Source organism: Salvia splendens, unplaced genomic scaffold, assembly GCF_004379255.2.
Source record: "Salvia splendens isolate huo1 unplaced genomic scaffold, SspV2 ctg671, whole genome shotgun sequence".
NCBI classification, from domain to species: Eukaryota; Viridiplantae; Streptophyta; class Magnoliopsida; order Lamiales; family Lamiaceae; genus Salvia; species Salvia splendens.
Genome location: NW_024599336.1, coordinates 1 through 16127, shown reverse-complemented (window position 1 = coordinate 16127; position 16127 = coordinate 1). Strand labels below are relative to the sequence as shown.

Sequence of the window (16127 nt, the reverse complement as noted above, 5' to 3'; positions counted from 1 at the left end):
AATGTGCAATGGTTAATTGATTATGATAATTTTTGCAAAAAAAACAATGACCATGGCTTGTGTACACATTTTCATGATTTTATAAATGTGATGTGGAATATAAAATAATCCAAATGGAAAATATTTAAGAAAATGGTACACATGATACATATCGATATTTGAAAGTGACTACTTTTGTCTTGTAAAGATCATTTTTATTTTAAATAAAAATACTTTCATAGTAATTTGGCCTTTTTCAGATTCTGAAAGTGAGATTTGGCTTGAAATTGAACTCATTGAATTACACTTTACAACGTTGGGCTTGAATGTAATAAAAATTGCTTTTAAAATCTTTAAAATCTCATACTAGTAGTTGTTTTTTCTTAAATACTCCCTCCGTTCCTTGTTAATAGAGGCATTTCTTTTCGGCACGGAGTTTAAGAATAGTGTGTTAAATGGATGGTGAAAAAAGTAAGAGAGAGTAAAGTAAGAGAGATGAAGAGAGAATAAAGTAAAAAGAAGAATTACTTTTTGCTAAAAATAGAAATGACTCAATTAACTTGGAACTTCCCAAAATAGAAAAATGACTCTATTAACATGGAACGGAGGGAGTATTGTACTATCATTTGTTAAAAACCCCATAATCTTATATTTCACGTGTGATCTCAAACAAGAGTTTGATTTGGCCAAATGTTTTGTTTCGGAAAGTAATTGCAATAAACCATAAATTCATGTTATTAACTGAAGTTCGATGAAAAAACTAATTATACAAGCTCGTGTTATTAGAATGTTACAAATTAAAATTCATTGAAAAAATTGGAAGATGGAGTTAGATGAGTTAGTATAAGACACAAATGCCTCAAATTTGGCAATTTTTTGTTCTTTGATATAATGTAACAAAATGACAAGTGATAGAGCAAGTACAGAGGTAAACACAGTTATGGTAATAGCAAAACCTCAGTTGCTAACATCCACAAACTTGGCTAATTACAAAGAGGTTGTTTCCCTTCTCATTGGAACAGCCTGAGCTTCGACTTTCGACCCCCGATACTTCATTTCTGATGATCTGAAACGAGGGTCAATGGGCGAAGGTCTAGCATCTGTATCGAGACTAGGCCTGTAGTGATTTGTTGCAGGCCTAGAATCCGTGTCTGTGCTAGGCCTGTAGTGATTCGGGGCAGGTCTAGAATCCGTGTCAGCGCCACCTGGCCTGTACGGATTGGTTGCTCCACCGGAATACCGCGGTGGAGATACATACCGCGATGAGCCTCTCAGACCACTGCCTCTCAGCTCCATGATTTCAGAGCTTCTTGAAGAATCCGTGAAGGATCTGTCGGCCGTGGCTGAAACTAACGGAGCTCCACTGGTGACGGATGCTGAGGTGAAGGGGTCATCGGGGCCCCAAGAGGTGAGCGCCTCCTTCTTGTTCGCAAAACAATGCCAGGCTCCAAAGAGGAAGAGGACGAAAAACATGACTGGGCTCGTCCACAGGATGCTGTTGAGCTCGTTCTTGAACGAGGGGAGATTGGAACGATACATGGCCACGTATCCGTTTCCAAGGCTGATGACCATAAGCTTCTCGTGGTCACTGGTGATCAAGGGCACGCCTGTTTTCTTCTCCATGTTCTGTTGCTGGTTTAGGAAAGGCGCGATGATCTCATCATGGCCGGCAGAGAACAAGAGGCGCAGCCCACCAGCGCGGACATATTGCTGAGACGAGACGTTGTACACATAAACCTTGTCCCTGTTAGCAATCAGCACATAGCCTTTGATCGCCTGCAAGGCCAGAGGCTCATCCATGTCCAGCTTCCTCTTTGACCTCACCCGACACTTGAAGTTCATCACGTCGCCTAGCAGCAACATCTGAACCAAGTCCCCTTCCCCCGTCAGCCCATAGGCCTTCGACCGGTCCATGGCATCAAAAACATAACTCTTAGCAAAAGAGCTGTTCAAACCCTCACATTCCGTCTCCTTCAGTTTCATCGTCCTCAAATCCAACGAGCCCGCCCCAGTATCCGTAAGAAACAACAGACGCTGCTTCAAAAACGCAATCGGCCGTTTACTAGGTGTAGCAGTACCATACAACGTCCCATCCTCCTTAAACACCATGATCTTCCCACCCTTGTCTACTGCCAAAATGTACCTCCTCCTCCCAACATAGTGAACCTTCACCATGTTAATCCGCAAACCCCAAGACTCCGGGATCTCAAACCTCCCAACTCGCTCCACATGAAGCGAGCTCCATTCATCACCACTCAACGTCTCCCAAACCCGATGCATTACAATAGTGCCATTGCCATGGCCCGTGACAATCATGGTCTCGTTCTTGTGAAGCGATAAGTAGGAGACAATGGCAGAGACTGGCGAGGGCTTCTCCCCCTCGGAGAAGGCCTCGAACTCTAACGCAACCTCACCACTCCTCAGAAACAGGTACAACTTCCCCTTATCATCCCCAACAGCAAAGTACTTGCTCAAACCCTCAAAATCCTTATTTGGCAACACATTAACACAAGTAGGGCTCGAACTCAACTTAACAGCCGACACAAACTGAAACTTCTCAACCCAAAATGTGTTATACTTAGTCACTATCGTCGGCTCCAACTCCTCCTTACCTCCTACCCCCAAACTATCATCTTCCTTAATTTTCTCAATACCGATTTCATCACCGTGTGGCGATAAAGATTGAATCTTTTTACTTCCCGGATCATCAGAAAGCCGGGATTCTAACCTAACAACAAGCTGGGTGAGGTTTTGGACTAATTCTTGAAGTTTCTCCAATTGGAAGTGGTGCTTGCTTAACAAATCGTGATCAACACAAGTTTCCGCTAAAGGGTTGTCATTTTTCCTAAAAGGGATGTCATTTTTGGTGTCGGTTTCAATTACTGAGTTGGAATTAAGAGAGGGGTTGGATTCTTGTGATGCGAGAACAACGCAAAAAAGAGGTGGGGAACAAGATAAATCTGCAAGGAGCAAAGAAAGAGCTAACGAGAAGATTAACTTGCCTTTTCTGCTGCGAGAGACAGCCATTCAGGTTGAAATCTGGAGCAGAGCTTCGGCGATGGGCTGTGGGTTCTACTGTTAACTTTGGATTTTGAGCGTTGAAGGTGAGATCTTGAAGAGTCAGAGAGGGCTATTTTGGTAAATTTGACACGGGTTTTGGGGTGTTTTGTGAAAATGGTGTTCGGAAAAGGGGTAGAATTTAAATTTGTAATTTTGTAATAAAGATATAAAGAGGATTTTGGTGAATAAAATACTACATTTTCTAAGGGATTTTCGTGAATGAAGTACATTTCATTCAGTCGGTTAGTACAACGGTCGAACTGAATTGGTTGGTTAATCAACGAAAAAACCATCGATAAGCAATGAGTGAGTCCATCCATTTTGCCATTCCATTAACGGACAATCTATTAATGGATTACTTTTTTCGAATATGATTTTATCTAGAAATTTCGTATGATAATAACTTTTTCAATTTTTATTTGGTAGTATTATATTTTCGTGAAATGATAAGTGTGAAGAGGGAAAAGGAAAATATGTTTATTTTCAATTTGAATATCTTTTAGAATTTAAATTTTTATGTAAAAGGATACTCTTCATTTGTTTTTAAGGGAAAACTGTGATATGATCATATCGACTTGGGCAATAAAAGGAACTAGATTGACCATAAAAGAAAAATTACTTGATCCATTCCGCTAATTTTATTTAAATAACCATGTCAATTATATGGTAAGTGATTAATATTCAAGCTCAAAAATCTCAGGGTGAAGTCTCAGTTTAAACCTAAATTACTTGATCCATTCCACTAATTTTATTTAAATAACCATGTCACATAGGAGTATATGGTAAGTGATTATTGATTAATATTCAAGCTCAAAAATCTCAGGGTGAAGTCTCAGTTTAAACCTTCAAAATTTTCTGTTTATATATTCATACAAAAAAGAGTTAAGCTCAGAACAATATTAGTAATCCGAAAAAATGAATCATAACTCAAAGAGATAATAACAATTTACCCATAAAATAATCCATTGCACGGTTGTATCTCATTATGCACCAATACCGTATTATTAAGAAAGAGAAACCAGAATCAACTGAAACATTAAGAACTTGTAAACTATGATCATTTATAATTTAGAAAACATAAAGGATTACTAAGTTAGAATTTGCTAAAGATACAACAGCAAATTAGCCTGTTCCCCTTTTAGCCTCTATGCCTGCTATGGTGAGATCTACCACATGAGTTATTATGTAATGAGGCGAAGCTTCTGTCCGCAGCCTATCTCTCTTGTCTGGAGGGGGGGGGGGGGGAAGCTATTTTCCGTTACAGGTGCCACTTTTTGCATCTTCTAACTTCAAAAAAGCGGGTTGTCCAGGGACCGATTGATGCTACTATCAAAAACCAAATGGTGACTTTTTCCTGCTTCCGCCTTCGCCATATTGTTCATTCCATTTTCTCAACTCATTCATACTGGCTGCATCGAAGGAAACTGATGGTCCCACCTAAAAAACAGCAATAATATTAGTCCAGATTAAAACATAAAAGCTTTTGAAGGCACATTCGTTTTAAAGGAATGTCACTCTCCTAGAATGATATGAAAAGCAACAGTCCTAATAACAGAGGTCATGGGAAGCCTTTGCATGACTTGGGTGGATTTTACCGTGGTTTTAGCGTGAGTAAAATCGTCTAACTTGAGCGGTCTTAGAAGCGGAACTCCATCAGATTTTCCACCCTGCAAGTAGATCATAGAGATGCTAAGAACAAAGGTAGTCGAGTTGGACCTGGTGTTGCATTAAAATTTTCCTAACTTTCAGCATTGTCTCCTTACAACATGAGCAACATTGTAAAGACATCAAAGCTTGGAAAACCTAAGGCTAGATGAATAAAGGATCTTATTATAGGATAAGACAGTTTATAATGCATTGATGTTCACTTTAATAAGTTGATTGTAAAGTTAGGCTTTGTGCCTACAACCAACAGACTGAAGGGTTATCAGTTATCACTGCAATGCGATGTTGAAGCTACGAAATAGAATTTGTATTGTTCACCTTGCTTTCTTCTTCCAGCAACTCTTGGACAGGTCTGTATGCTGCAGCAATACAAAGGTTCTGCCATACAAAATGTGAAAACTAGTTAAGAAATAAGTAGCGATTAACTCTGTTTGCAAAGTATGAAACTCTCATCACCTTCAGGTCGCTCCCAGAATAACCTTCAGTAGAATTTGCAAGTTGTTCCAAGGGAAACCCAGTTTCTAGACTTTCTGGAGATAATATTATCTTGAGTATTTTATGACGATTATCAGCATCTGGCAGGTCAACATAGATCCTAATGTCAAGTAAACATATCACATCAGAGTAGCAATTCGTGCATCTTAAACTTCATAGTTTCCGTTTGTGCAATAGACACGAAACTGACATTTGGTAATTGACAAGGAGGAAATTTATACTCAGTGCAGACATCACCTTCTTGGTAAACGACGAATAACAGCATCATCAAGGTCAAATGGCCTATTTGTAGCACCAAGCACAAGGATTCTCTGGCTGTCTTTTGACCTCAAGCCATCCCATGCTGCCATAAATTCATTTCGCATTCTTCTAGTTGCCTCATGCTCAAAAGCACCACCACGAGCACCAAGTAAGCTGTCTACCTGCACTCACAGGGAAAGATAGTAATGAAGCCTAAGCAGGATGGTCTCATGACAAAACTAGTGAACTTTATCAGTTGCAAATATGCACTAAGCTGCTGTCAGATTTCATCATTCCAATTATTGCTCCACTTAAAGATAGTACTTAATAAAGTAGCATGAGCAAGGATTCAGTGATTTACAAAATTCCATAGCATATAGTCCACAAGGAAGCACAGAAGACGGAAGTGGTCTCACCTCATCAACAAAAATTATAACAGGAGCCAGCCTGCTGGCAAAGGAGAAAAGTGCACGAGTAAGTTTTTCAGCATCACCAAACCACTGCATCAAAAGGCAAACAAAAACTGTTAACCGATTTATAAACCCAGTGGTGGAAGCTTTAAGAATAAACAGATCAATGGCACTGCGTGAATTAATCTGTTCTGCTTTTATAGTATGTCCTAAGGAAATATTAATGTGCAGAAGGAATGACAACGGATGATAAGGTCGAAAAACACTTGATGTTTATTTTGCTTACCTTGGATGTAAGTGTTGAACCAGTAATACTGATAAAATTTGCACCCGCTTCAGTTGCAAGTGCCTTCGCCAGAAGGGTTTTTCCAGTTCCAGGAGGACCAAAAAGTAATATCCCTTTGCAAGGCTGACAGGAAAATTACATTCACAACTACGAAGCGGCAAAAGAATTGAAAATTGCAAATATGTAAAACAGTAATTTACCCTCAACAAATTTCCACGGGAGAAAAGCTCAGGTCTCCGCATAGGCAGAATCACAAGTTCATTTAGTGCCTTCTTCACGTCTTCAAGTGCACCCACATCATCAAATTTCACACCAATCTCTCCTGGAGGAACCACTGCTGAAACGAAGTTGTTCTCGTACTCATCCTTAGCAAGATTCTGCAATAAGTATTGCTTCAATATAATAGTAAAGATGCAAAGTAAATTCATGATAAAGTAAGCAAAAACCTTCAAGTTTTGGGTCGGCTTCTTCAGAGCTGTTTCCTGCTCCATTAACCTCAAAATTGCAATTTCAAGGCTACACAAGACAAACTATAGCAGTCAACATTATGCAGATAAAAGTTGGTTCTCAGAAACCACAAGCAGAGAAATAATCACCTCTCGCGAGGAATCTGCAACCGATCCCCCTTGACTGAAGGAAGGGGACATGAGGATAGGTAATGACTTCTGGCCCAGCCAACCACCTTCTCTGCTTCTGAAATTCATTGAAACAAAAGAAGGATAACACATAGTTATAAGAAAAGTGAATAGGATAAGTTTCATTATGAGTTCTCCCCTTCGCAATTAGGAGTTTCCACACAAGAACAGAATGAAAGTCTTGCACAACTACAACTAAGAGAAGTGCATCCGAACTCCAAATAATAAGACAAAGTCAATTAACTGACTCCTCATCTCTTAGATCAAGACAAAAAACAAACATTAAGTTCTTAGAAAATGTAATATGGATGGACACTCTCATCCTTTAAAGGAAATTAAGGAATATGAAGCAGAAAAAAAAGGTAGCATAGGAAATTGTTGGCATATTGTTCAGTGGTCAAATGAGTTTCTTACTCTGTTTTGACAGTACAACACCATCAGTTTTTAGATGTAACAAGTCCATGCATGATAAGTCGTGTTCCTCAAGAACCTGACATAAACACACACAAGCTCTTAATAAGCCTGCGGGATGAGAGACAAAATAAAATAAAGGATGCCAACATGTGACTGCAAGTATGCAATGCAAATGCAAATGAACCTTGTGTAATTCGCTCAAATTGCTTCGTGATATTACAATTCTCTTGTCTTCCTCAATCTGTTTGTTGAATATCTTCAAGAGATCTTCCTCCTGTGATCATCGAGAACATTCCACAATCACTTTCTACTACAAAGTTATTTATATAATCAAGTGATAATGATCTCAATTACTGAAAAGAAATTCAGAGATGCTCTTCAGATAGATGGTCAAGTGGAGAAAAATCAAATAATCAAGAAAAATAGAGTTTTTTCATAAAAGCAACAGCAACTGCTGGGTCCAAGATAAAATAAATTTGTAAATGATAAATTGATAATGATATTATAAAGAAGTACCTTCGGCAGATCTAAACAAACCACGTTAGTGAATATCTTATATAATTCATCATCTCCAGACCGTTTAGAAGGTCTTAATCCCTCTGCAAGTCTCTTCAAAAGAGGCTGACAAAAAAAGACATCAAATATTTGAGATAATATCAAGAGTAACAACAGTTTTGTTCAATCTAATTACTGCCAAGCAAAACTTTGAAGAGAGCGAATGCATATAAAAATGTTTTAGAGCTAGTGAGAGTTACCAACTTAGCAAGACGGCCCAGGTTTGGAAGTATCATTGTCTGCCAAAAACCAAAAGAAAGGTCAAAAGGATTTTGCCATGTTGAACTCATAGACGCTACATATGATCATGCGATGCGAGCAGAAAAAGACACAACCGCACGAGTGGAATCAGTTTATCACAAATTGGAACTTACAAATTTGTTCTGTTTTGAGTTTGATTCTGTCTCCATTTTGTTTTGTCCACAAATCAAGACCAGAGGACCTGATAATTTGTCAAACATCTCTTGCATCTTACTGACAAACTCTTTCCGATCCGACTTTGAGACTGCCCTTGATAGCCACAGAGAAGAATCAGGAAAGTAAACCACAAGTGGCTGTTGTGACTCCAAAATCTGCATTAATAATGCAAAAATGTCATTCCGGAAACACAGAATGAAAGAACCCAACTTTTTTTCTTTCAAAATATAGTTTTCTTATGGTCATCCATCATCTAAATCTTGTACCTCACAAAGCACCTCCATTGCAATATAGCTGTCGTGTGTTTGAGCATTAAGATCATGTTCAATATCCTTCACTGCAATTTGAAGGTGATGGACGGGGTGGAATGGTCAGGATTCAATCATAGTTTTATTGTGCAGACATCATATAAGAGGACTACTACTATTAATCATCATACACTGGAATGCATTATTGTACAATTAATGTTGATTCTGATGATACACAAAATACAGTTTTCAAGGAGTTCGAACATAGCTGAACACAGTATGCACACAGAGAAGGGTAGTGAAACTAATATATGCGCCTCCAAAATAGAATTTCAGAAAAAATACCCTAAATGTGACCTATAAACTATAGTAATGAAACAAAGCTAAAACGACAATGTAAGTCATCTCAGAAAAGGACTGCGGAGTTTAACAAATCAGTAATACAACATTTTATCCACTAAACCTAGTGCCCAGCCTCTGTTCCTTTCCGTCACTAAGTCATGTTAAGCGAGAAGGAAACAGTGCCAGACTTCATACACACTAGGGGATAAGCCTGAAATTTCCAAGGTGCGCTAAAGCATCAACTTATCATATATTACTGCAATAATAGAGTTTTACCACATAAATTCCATTTCAATAGTCAAATTTGTAATAATGGAGTGCTCATTTCAGTTGGAAGAAGAAGGCAGAGTTCGGTAAGCTCGGCTTTGAGCTGGAACTAGCCGAGAAGAAGAAGGCAGAAGAAGGAAGCTCGGCTTTGAGCTGGAACTAGCCGAGAAGGGAGTTCGGTTGTGAGCCGAGAAGGGAGTTCGGTCTTGAGCCGAGAAGGGAGTTCGGTCTTGAGCCGAGAAGGGAGTTCGGTCTTGAGCCGAGAAGGGAGTTCGGTCTTGAGCCGAGAAGGAAGAAGCAACCTAGAGAAACTAGCCGTTGGAGCAGCAGTTAGTTAGCTGAGATGTAGCGGTTATTCTTCTTGTTTTCTTGATTCTTGTTGTAGTTAGTTAGTAGCAGTTGCTACTTGATTGTAGAGCTTTAAATAGCTCATAAACCGTGTATGTAGTTAGAAGTTTTATCAATAAAGAGTTTTCCAGTTTCTCTCCAAGATTATCATCTTCAATACTCAAAGTGTGAGTGTGTGTGTTTCTGCATTGTGTGATCTCATACAACAGTGAGTGTGTGTGTGATCTTCTTGAGTGTGTGAAAGCCTTGTGTGTGCAAATCCAACAAGTGGCGCCGTCTGTGGGAAGGGATATTGAAGCTGATTTGCAGAGGATCAAACGGTTTCAGAGATGGCAGCAAGGCTTGATGCAGAAAAGTTCACAGGCAAGAATGATTATAGCCTGTGGAAGATGAAGATGAAGGCGGTTTTGATTCAACAAGGCTTGGCCGCAGTTCTTGCAAAACCAGAGGAGAAAGGAAAGGCTCCAGTGCTTGATGATAAAGCTCAGGCAAAGATGGAGGAGATGCAGCTCAAGGCACATTCTGCAGTGATTCTGTGCCTTGGAGATAAGGTCTTGAGGGATGTTCAAGAAGCCAAGACTGCGGTGGAGATCTTGGACAAGTTGGATGAAGTTTACTTGGCCAAATCCTTGGCTAACCGCTGTATCTCAAGAAGAGGCTGTATGCCTATAGTTTTTCTGGAGATAGGTCCATCATTGAGCAGCTAGAGGAGTTCAACAAGATCATTGATGACCTGGGATCTGTTGATGTCAAGATTTCAGATGAGGATAAGGCCATTCTCACATTGAATGCCTTGCCTAGCTCGTATGACCAGTTAAGTGATGCAATTATCTATGGAAGAGATAAACCTATCACCTATGCAGAAGTCTATTCAGCCTTGATGGCCAAAGAACTCCAGAAGACAGCCAACAGAGGCTCTGCAAGCTCCAATGTTCAAGCTGCAGAGGCCTTGAATGTGAAGAAGTTCAAGAAGCAGAACTTCAAGAAGAAGTTTGAGGGCCCTAAACCCTCAAGTTCTGATGCTCAGAAGGAAACCAGAGCTTGCTATTGGTGCAAGAAACCTGGACATTTGAAGAAAGATTGTCATGCATGGAAGAGAAAGATGGCCTCTGAGGGACACAACCAATCTGATTGTGTGGAGAGTGCTGATCCCCCGGCTCAACTTATGAATATTAGTGACAGTGGGGTCAGTCACAGGTGGATAATGGACTCGGGGTGCAGCTTCCATATGTGCCCAAATAGAAGCTGGTTTCATGATCTTCAAGAAGCATCGGGTACGGTTGTTCTTGGTAATAATCACATTTGTCAGATCAAAGGGATAGGGAAGGTAAAGCTAAGCCTACAAGATGGCTCTGTGAAGATCCTGACTGGGGTGAGGTATATTCCAGAAGTGAAGAGGAACCTCATCTCATTGGGAATGCTGGAGCAGAGGGGGTTCACTATATTAATGAGTCAAGGAAAATTGTTTGTGAAATCTGGAGATGCAGTGATGATGGAGGCTGACAGAGAGCATATTCTCTATTATTTGAAGGCTAAGGCTGTTGATGGAGAAAGCAATGCTGTGTCAGATGATTCCCTAATGCTATGGCACAAGAGGCTGGGCCATCCAGCAGAAGGAAGCTTGAAAGAACTCATCAAGAAGGAAGGGCCTGATCTCTGGAGATTTCAACAAGATGGACCCCTGTGAGCAGTGTATACTTGGAAAAGCAAAGAAGGCACCCTATCCTACAGGTATTCACTCTTCTACAACCCCTTTAGACTACATACATAGTGATCTTTGGGGGCCTTCACCGGTGTGTTCAATTGGTGGAGGAAAGTATTATCTAGCTATCATTGATGACTATACAAGGAAGTTGTGGGTATATATTCTTAAGGAAAAATCTGAAACACTCACTAAGTTCAAGATATGGTGTAAGGAGGTGGAGCTAGAGAAAGGAATGAGTGTTAAATGTTTAAGAACTGACAATGGCTTGGAATTCTTGTCTGCTGAATTTGATATATTTTGCAAAGAGAAGGGTATGAAGAGGCACCGTACTGTTCCTGGTAATCCCCAGCAAAATGGTGTTGTGGAGAGGATGAATAGGACTATCCTAGAGAGGGTGAGGTGCCTGCTTCTTGGTTCTGGTTTGAGCAGCAGGTTCTGGGGAGAGGCAGTGTATACAGCAGCCTATCTCATCAATAAATGCCCATCTACTGCCCTGAAATCTGAAACTCCTGATTACATGTGGTATGGAGCTCATAGTGACTACTCAAAATACAAGGTGTTTGGGTGTGCAGCCTATGCTCATGCTAGGCAAAGTAAGCTTGAAGCTAGGGCTCTGAAATGTATCTTGCTGGGATATCAGAGGGGTGTTAAGGGGTATAGGCTCTGGTGTATTGAGCCTGGTAGGCAGAAGGTGGTGGTGAGTAGGGATGTGGTGTTCTTGGAGGATCAGATGCCCTACTTGAAAGATAAGCTGGACTCCAGTGACTCCAGTGAAGTTGAGAGTGATTTCTTCAAGGTGGAGCCTATGGGAGTTGGCCTAGGAGCAGGTGGAGTCACTGACTCAGAAAATGAACCTGATCCAGAGGGTGATGGTGCTCCAGCTCAAGGTAGAAGAAATGATGAGCCCACAGCAGATCCTACCAGAGAGTACCAGATTGCAAGAGATAGGGGAAGGAGAAATGCAAAGCCTCCTGAGAAATTTGCAGATATGGTCTATTATGCACTGTGTGCTGCTGAGAGTATTGATATTGCTGATCCTCTCACCTATAAAGAGGCCATGAGAAGCAAAGACAGAGAGAGATGGATAGAGGCCATGAATGAAGAAATAGAGTCTTTACTCAAGAACAAAACCTGGATTTTGGTGGACAAATCCAAGCTGAATACAGATGGAAAGGAGAGGAAGCTGATCAGTTGCAAGTGGTTGTTTAAAAAGAAGGTAGAGACCACTGATAAAGACAGAATCAGGTTCAAAGCAAGGCTGGTGGCAAGGGGATTTACACAGCAAGAAGGAGTTGACTTCAATGAGGTGTTTGCTCCGGTTGTTAAGCACACTTCTATTAGGATTTTGTTGGCTGTGGTGAATCAGCTAGATTGGGAATTGCAGCAGCTTGATGTGAAGACTGCCTTCCTAAATGGAGACCTAGAGGAGACTATCTTCATGGATCAGCCAGAGGGCTATGTGAAGAGTGGTGAAGAAAGCAAGGTGTGCTTGCTACAAAAGAGTCTTTATGGTCTTAAGCAAAGTCCTAGACAGTGGAATAAGAAGTTTGATGCACAAATGAAGAAGATTGGCTTCTCCAGATCAGAGTTTGATGATTGCATCTACATCAAGAGGAAGGGCAAAACCTATTGCCTATCTATTGCTCTATGTGGATGATATGCTACTTGCAGGACCTTCTATGACAGAAATTCAGCAAGTCAAGGAGGATTTGAAGTCTAGCTTTGAAATGAAGGATCTAGGAGAGTCAAGGAAGATCCTAGGCATACACATTCAGAGAGACAGAGGCTGCAAGAAGCTGTGGATGCTTCAAACTGACTATATTGAGAAAGTTTTGCAGAGATTCAAAATGGAAAATGCAAAAGCTGCATCAACTCCTCTGTCCAGAGTTTTAAGCTTTCAAAGGAGCAGGCCCCTAAATCTAAGCAAGAGGCTGAGGAGATGGAGTCTATTCCTTATGCTAGTGTGGTTGGAAGTGTTATGTATACTATGATCTGTACCAGACCAGATCTGGCACATGCTATCTCAGTGACTAGCAGATACATGGCTGACCCGGGGAAGGAGCATTGGAATGCTCTTAAGTGGATATTGAGGTACATGAAGTCAACCAGTGGCTGGGGAATTGTCTTCAATGGCTGGGAAGGTGAATCTGAGGAGGTTGTGCAGGGCTATTGTGATGCAGACTATGCTGCAAACCTGGACAACAGAAAGTCCCAAACAGGTTATCTTTTCACCATGTTTGGAACTGTAATCAGCTGGAAATCAGGTTTGCAAAGTGTTGTTGCTCTCTCAACAACAGAATCAGAGTATATAGCTCTCACTGCAGCTGTACAGGAGAGCTTTTGGATTCAGGGAGTGATTTCTGACTTTGGTTTTGACCAAAAGACAATGGTGATTCATTGTGACAGCAGCTCAGCTATGTGCTTGGCTAAACATCCGGGTTTTCATGAAAGGAGCAAGCACATAGACATAAAGTTGCATTTTATTAGAGATGAGATTGAGAAGGGGAGAGTGAAGGTGATTAAGATTAACACCTTGCACAATCCGGCTGACATGCTAACAAAGTCTCTAGGTAGAGACAAGTTTGATCATTGCAAGAAGTTGATCAATGTTTGTGCAAGAACTGAGATGAGCCCTCAGGTGGAGAATTGTAATAATGGAGTGCTCATTTCAGTTGGAAGAAGAAGGCGGAGTTCGGTAAGCTCGGCTTTGAGCTGGAACTAGCCGAGAAGAAGAAGGCAGAAGTACGGTAAGCTCGGCTTTGAGCTGGAACTAGCCGAGAAGGGAGTTCGGTTGTGAGCCGAGAAGGGAGTTCGGTCTTGAGCCGAGAAGAGAGTTCGGTCTTGAGCCGAGAAGAGAGTTCGGTCTTGAGCCGAGAAGGGAGTTCGGTCTTGAGCCGAGAAGGAAGAAGCAAGCTAGAGAAACTAGCCGTTGGAGCAGCAGTTAGTTAGCTGAGTTGTAGCGGTTATTCTTCTTGTTTTCTTGATTCTTGTTGTAGTTAGTTAGTAGCGGTTGCTACTTGATTGTAGAGCTTTAAATAGCTCATAAACCGTGTATGTAGTTAGAAGTTTTATCAATAAAGAGTTTTTCAGTTTCTCTCCAAGATTATCATCTTCAATACTCAAAGTGTGAGTGTGTGTGTTTTTGCATTGTGTGATCTCATACAACAGTGAGTGTGTGTGATCTTCTTGAGTGTGTGAAAGCCTTGTGTGTGCAAATCCCAACAAAATTCATCATTCAACTTCTACTAAAACTAGTCTATCACAAGCTACTCCCAGTTTCCTTGGCAAGAGATCTTGAATTAGAAATCACAGCCAGTAGATATTATGCACCCAAGCTTCTACATGGGCACGGCATGATTGACTACAAACACACAAAGGTCTAAGAACACCAGAATTTGAGTGCTTTCACTCTCTTCTTCTGCAACTATCACTAAAAAAATGAGAACCAGAAACACTGAAGTGTAACTTATATTATCTGGAAAGTGCATATATAATACAGAAAGCAGCACCTAGGCAGATTTTTTCATAGGTCTAAGTTCTAAACAGTGGTGTTCAGTAAGCAATATTACCATTAAGCAACACACTGAAGGTTCTGACACAGCTTCAGCACTTTTTGCATCCTTTACTTCCTTTGTTCTCTGGGAACTAATATCAAATACAACAGCTACTTGGTCTTCATTCACTTCATAAACCTCTCCTCGTTGACCGCTAGACAAAGTCCTGAAAAGATATAGTTTTATGAAAATCAACAAATCAAGTAAAATGAAGCTGCAAGCATAGAAGAAACTAGAAAGTATCAGCAAAAGGATGCATGCCAAACAGATGAGTATATGTTTTATCAGTTAGCTGTTCCAGAATTTCAACAAACATTCTGTTCTACGACACAAGATTAGTAGCTATTCCACACGCATTTCAACAACTTACCAACCCACCTGCCACGAATAATAGTATAAGCATTTGTTGGACCATCCAATGTTGGTATCTTCCCCAATACAATCCTGTGATGAATTGGATATGTCAATGATAAGGTGCAGATAAGTTGAAAGATTATGTCAATGCGCTTTTTCTAAGTCTCAAATGTAAATGAGGGAAATTCTCAACCCCTACCACTACCCCTCTCTGAGAAGAACTATAAAGCTGGAAAGATCCTCAATTCTCAGATTCCAATTCCTTACACTCAGATCCCGCAGTGATGAATCTTGGATTCTTACGTATTTCGAAGGTCAAAGGAAATATATGCTATTGAATTAGCTGAAGCTAGCTTGAACTGAAGAGAATGGGGAAAATAGCTCGAGCCAGAAAATACACATCATTTGGAAGAGCCTGATACGAGAACGTATGTGCTTAGATATATATGCTGTACCTCTATATCCTAAACTCAAAAGCATGACTTAAAAACTTGAGCTAGGAAAACTAAAAAGATTATTCAACTAGATTCAGATCACAACCCCACCTAGCTTTCTTAAGAAGTGGTGGTTTTTCCTATTCCCAGCTGTATCCTTAAAAAATCCTAAAAGATGCTAATGGGTTCGCAAGTCTTCTTATAGAGGATTGATTACATAGGAAATTTATTGTGCACATGTGCTAGATGGTAATTCTATTTCTTTTCTTGCCAAGTGCAGAATGGAAGAATTTCTATACTTGTTCCTTCCAATTCTTAGACACAGAAATCTCTCCATACCAGCAAAAAAAGAATGAAAGGATTCTACAGAAAACAAGATGAACAATACAACCATTAAAACTCATACAAGAGAAAGTGGAAACAACAAAAACAATTAATATTTATATTGAATTTGCAGTAATGATTCTACCTGATGCATGATGTACCATTGTAAGAAAACAGCTTCAGTAATGAACATCGAAAATGAAAAAAAACTCAAGTAAATAGCACCATTGAAGCACACCAAGCAACAAATTCCATAAGCAATCAAGTTAGCAATATTGAAAGTTTTAACTGAAAAGCCAAAAGCTAAGTTTAGACAACATCATGTGAAGACATTTACCTATTGTTTGCTTCATATTATGGCTGGTCCAATGTACTTCACTCGATCCCCTGATGAA

At 40.2% G+C, this 16127-nt stretch overlaps 2 protein-coding genes across 2 annotated transcripts; both read right to left on the bottom strand.

Annotated features, from left to right (window-relative positions):
* Positions 1-902: 902 nt before the first annotated feature.
* On the bottom strand, positions 903-3062 carry LOC121790929 (uncharacterized membrane protein At1g75140-like). Its single transcript, XM_042189019.1, has one exon. The coding sequence runs from the start codon at positions 3004-3006 to the stop codon at positions 967-969; it is 2040 nt and encodes a 679-aa protein (XP_042044953.1). The 5' UTR covers positions 3007-3062; the 3' UTR covers positions 903-966.
* Positions 3063-3953: 891 nt separating this feature from the next.
* On the bottom strand, positions 3954-16079 carry LOC121790930 (spastin-like; the record flags this gene model as incomplete). Its single annotated transcript, XM_042189020.1, has 19 exons — positions 3954-4476; positions 4635-4706; positions 5023-5082; positions 5161-5299; positions 5437-5621; positions 5856-5939; positions 6136-6258; positions 6336-6512; positions 6582-6651; positions 6732-6828; positions 7185-7260; positions 7369-7458; positions 7701-7805; positions 7940-7978; positions 8114-8311; positions 8423-8493; positions 14647-14786; positions 14999-15064; positions 16070-16079. Coding segments are annotated over 19 exons (1910 nt in total), but the record flags the coding sequence as incomplete, so codon positions are not given.
* Positions 16080-16127: the final 48 nt, after the last annotated feature.

What these genes read in the sequence shown, in the direction of transcription:
- LOC121790929 (XM_042189019.1), bottom strand. Translation starts at nt 3,006, where the DNA reads ATGGCTGTCTCTCGCAGCAGAAAAGGCAAGTTAATCTTCTCGTTAGCT.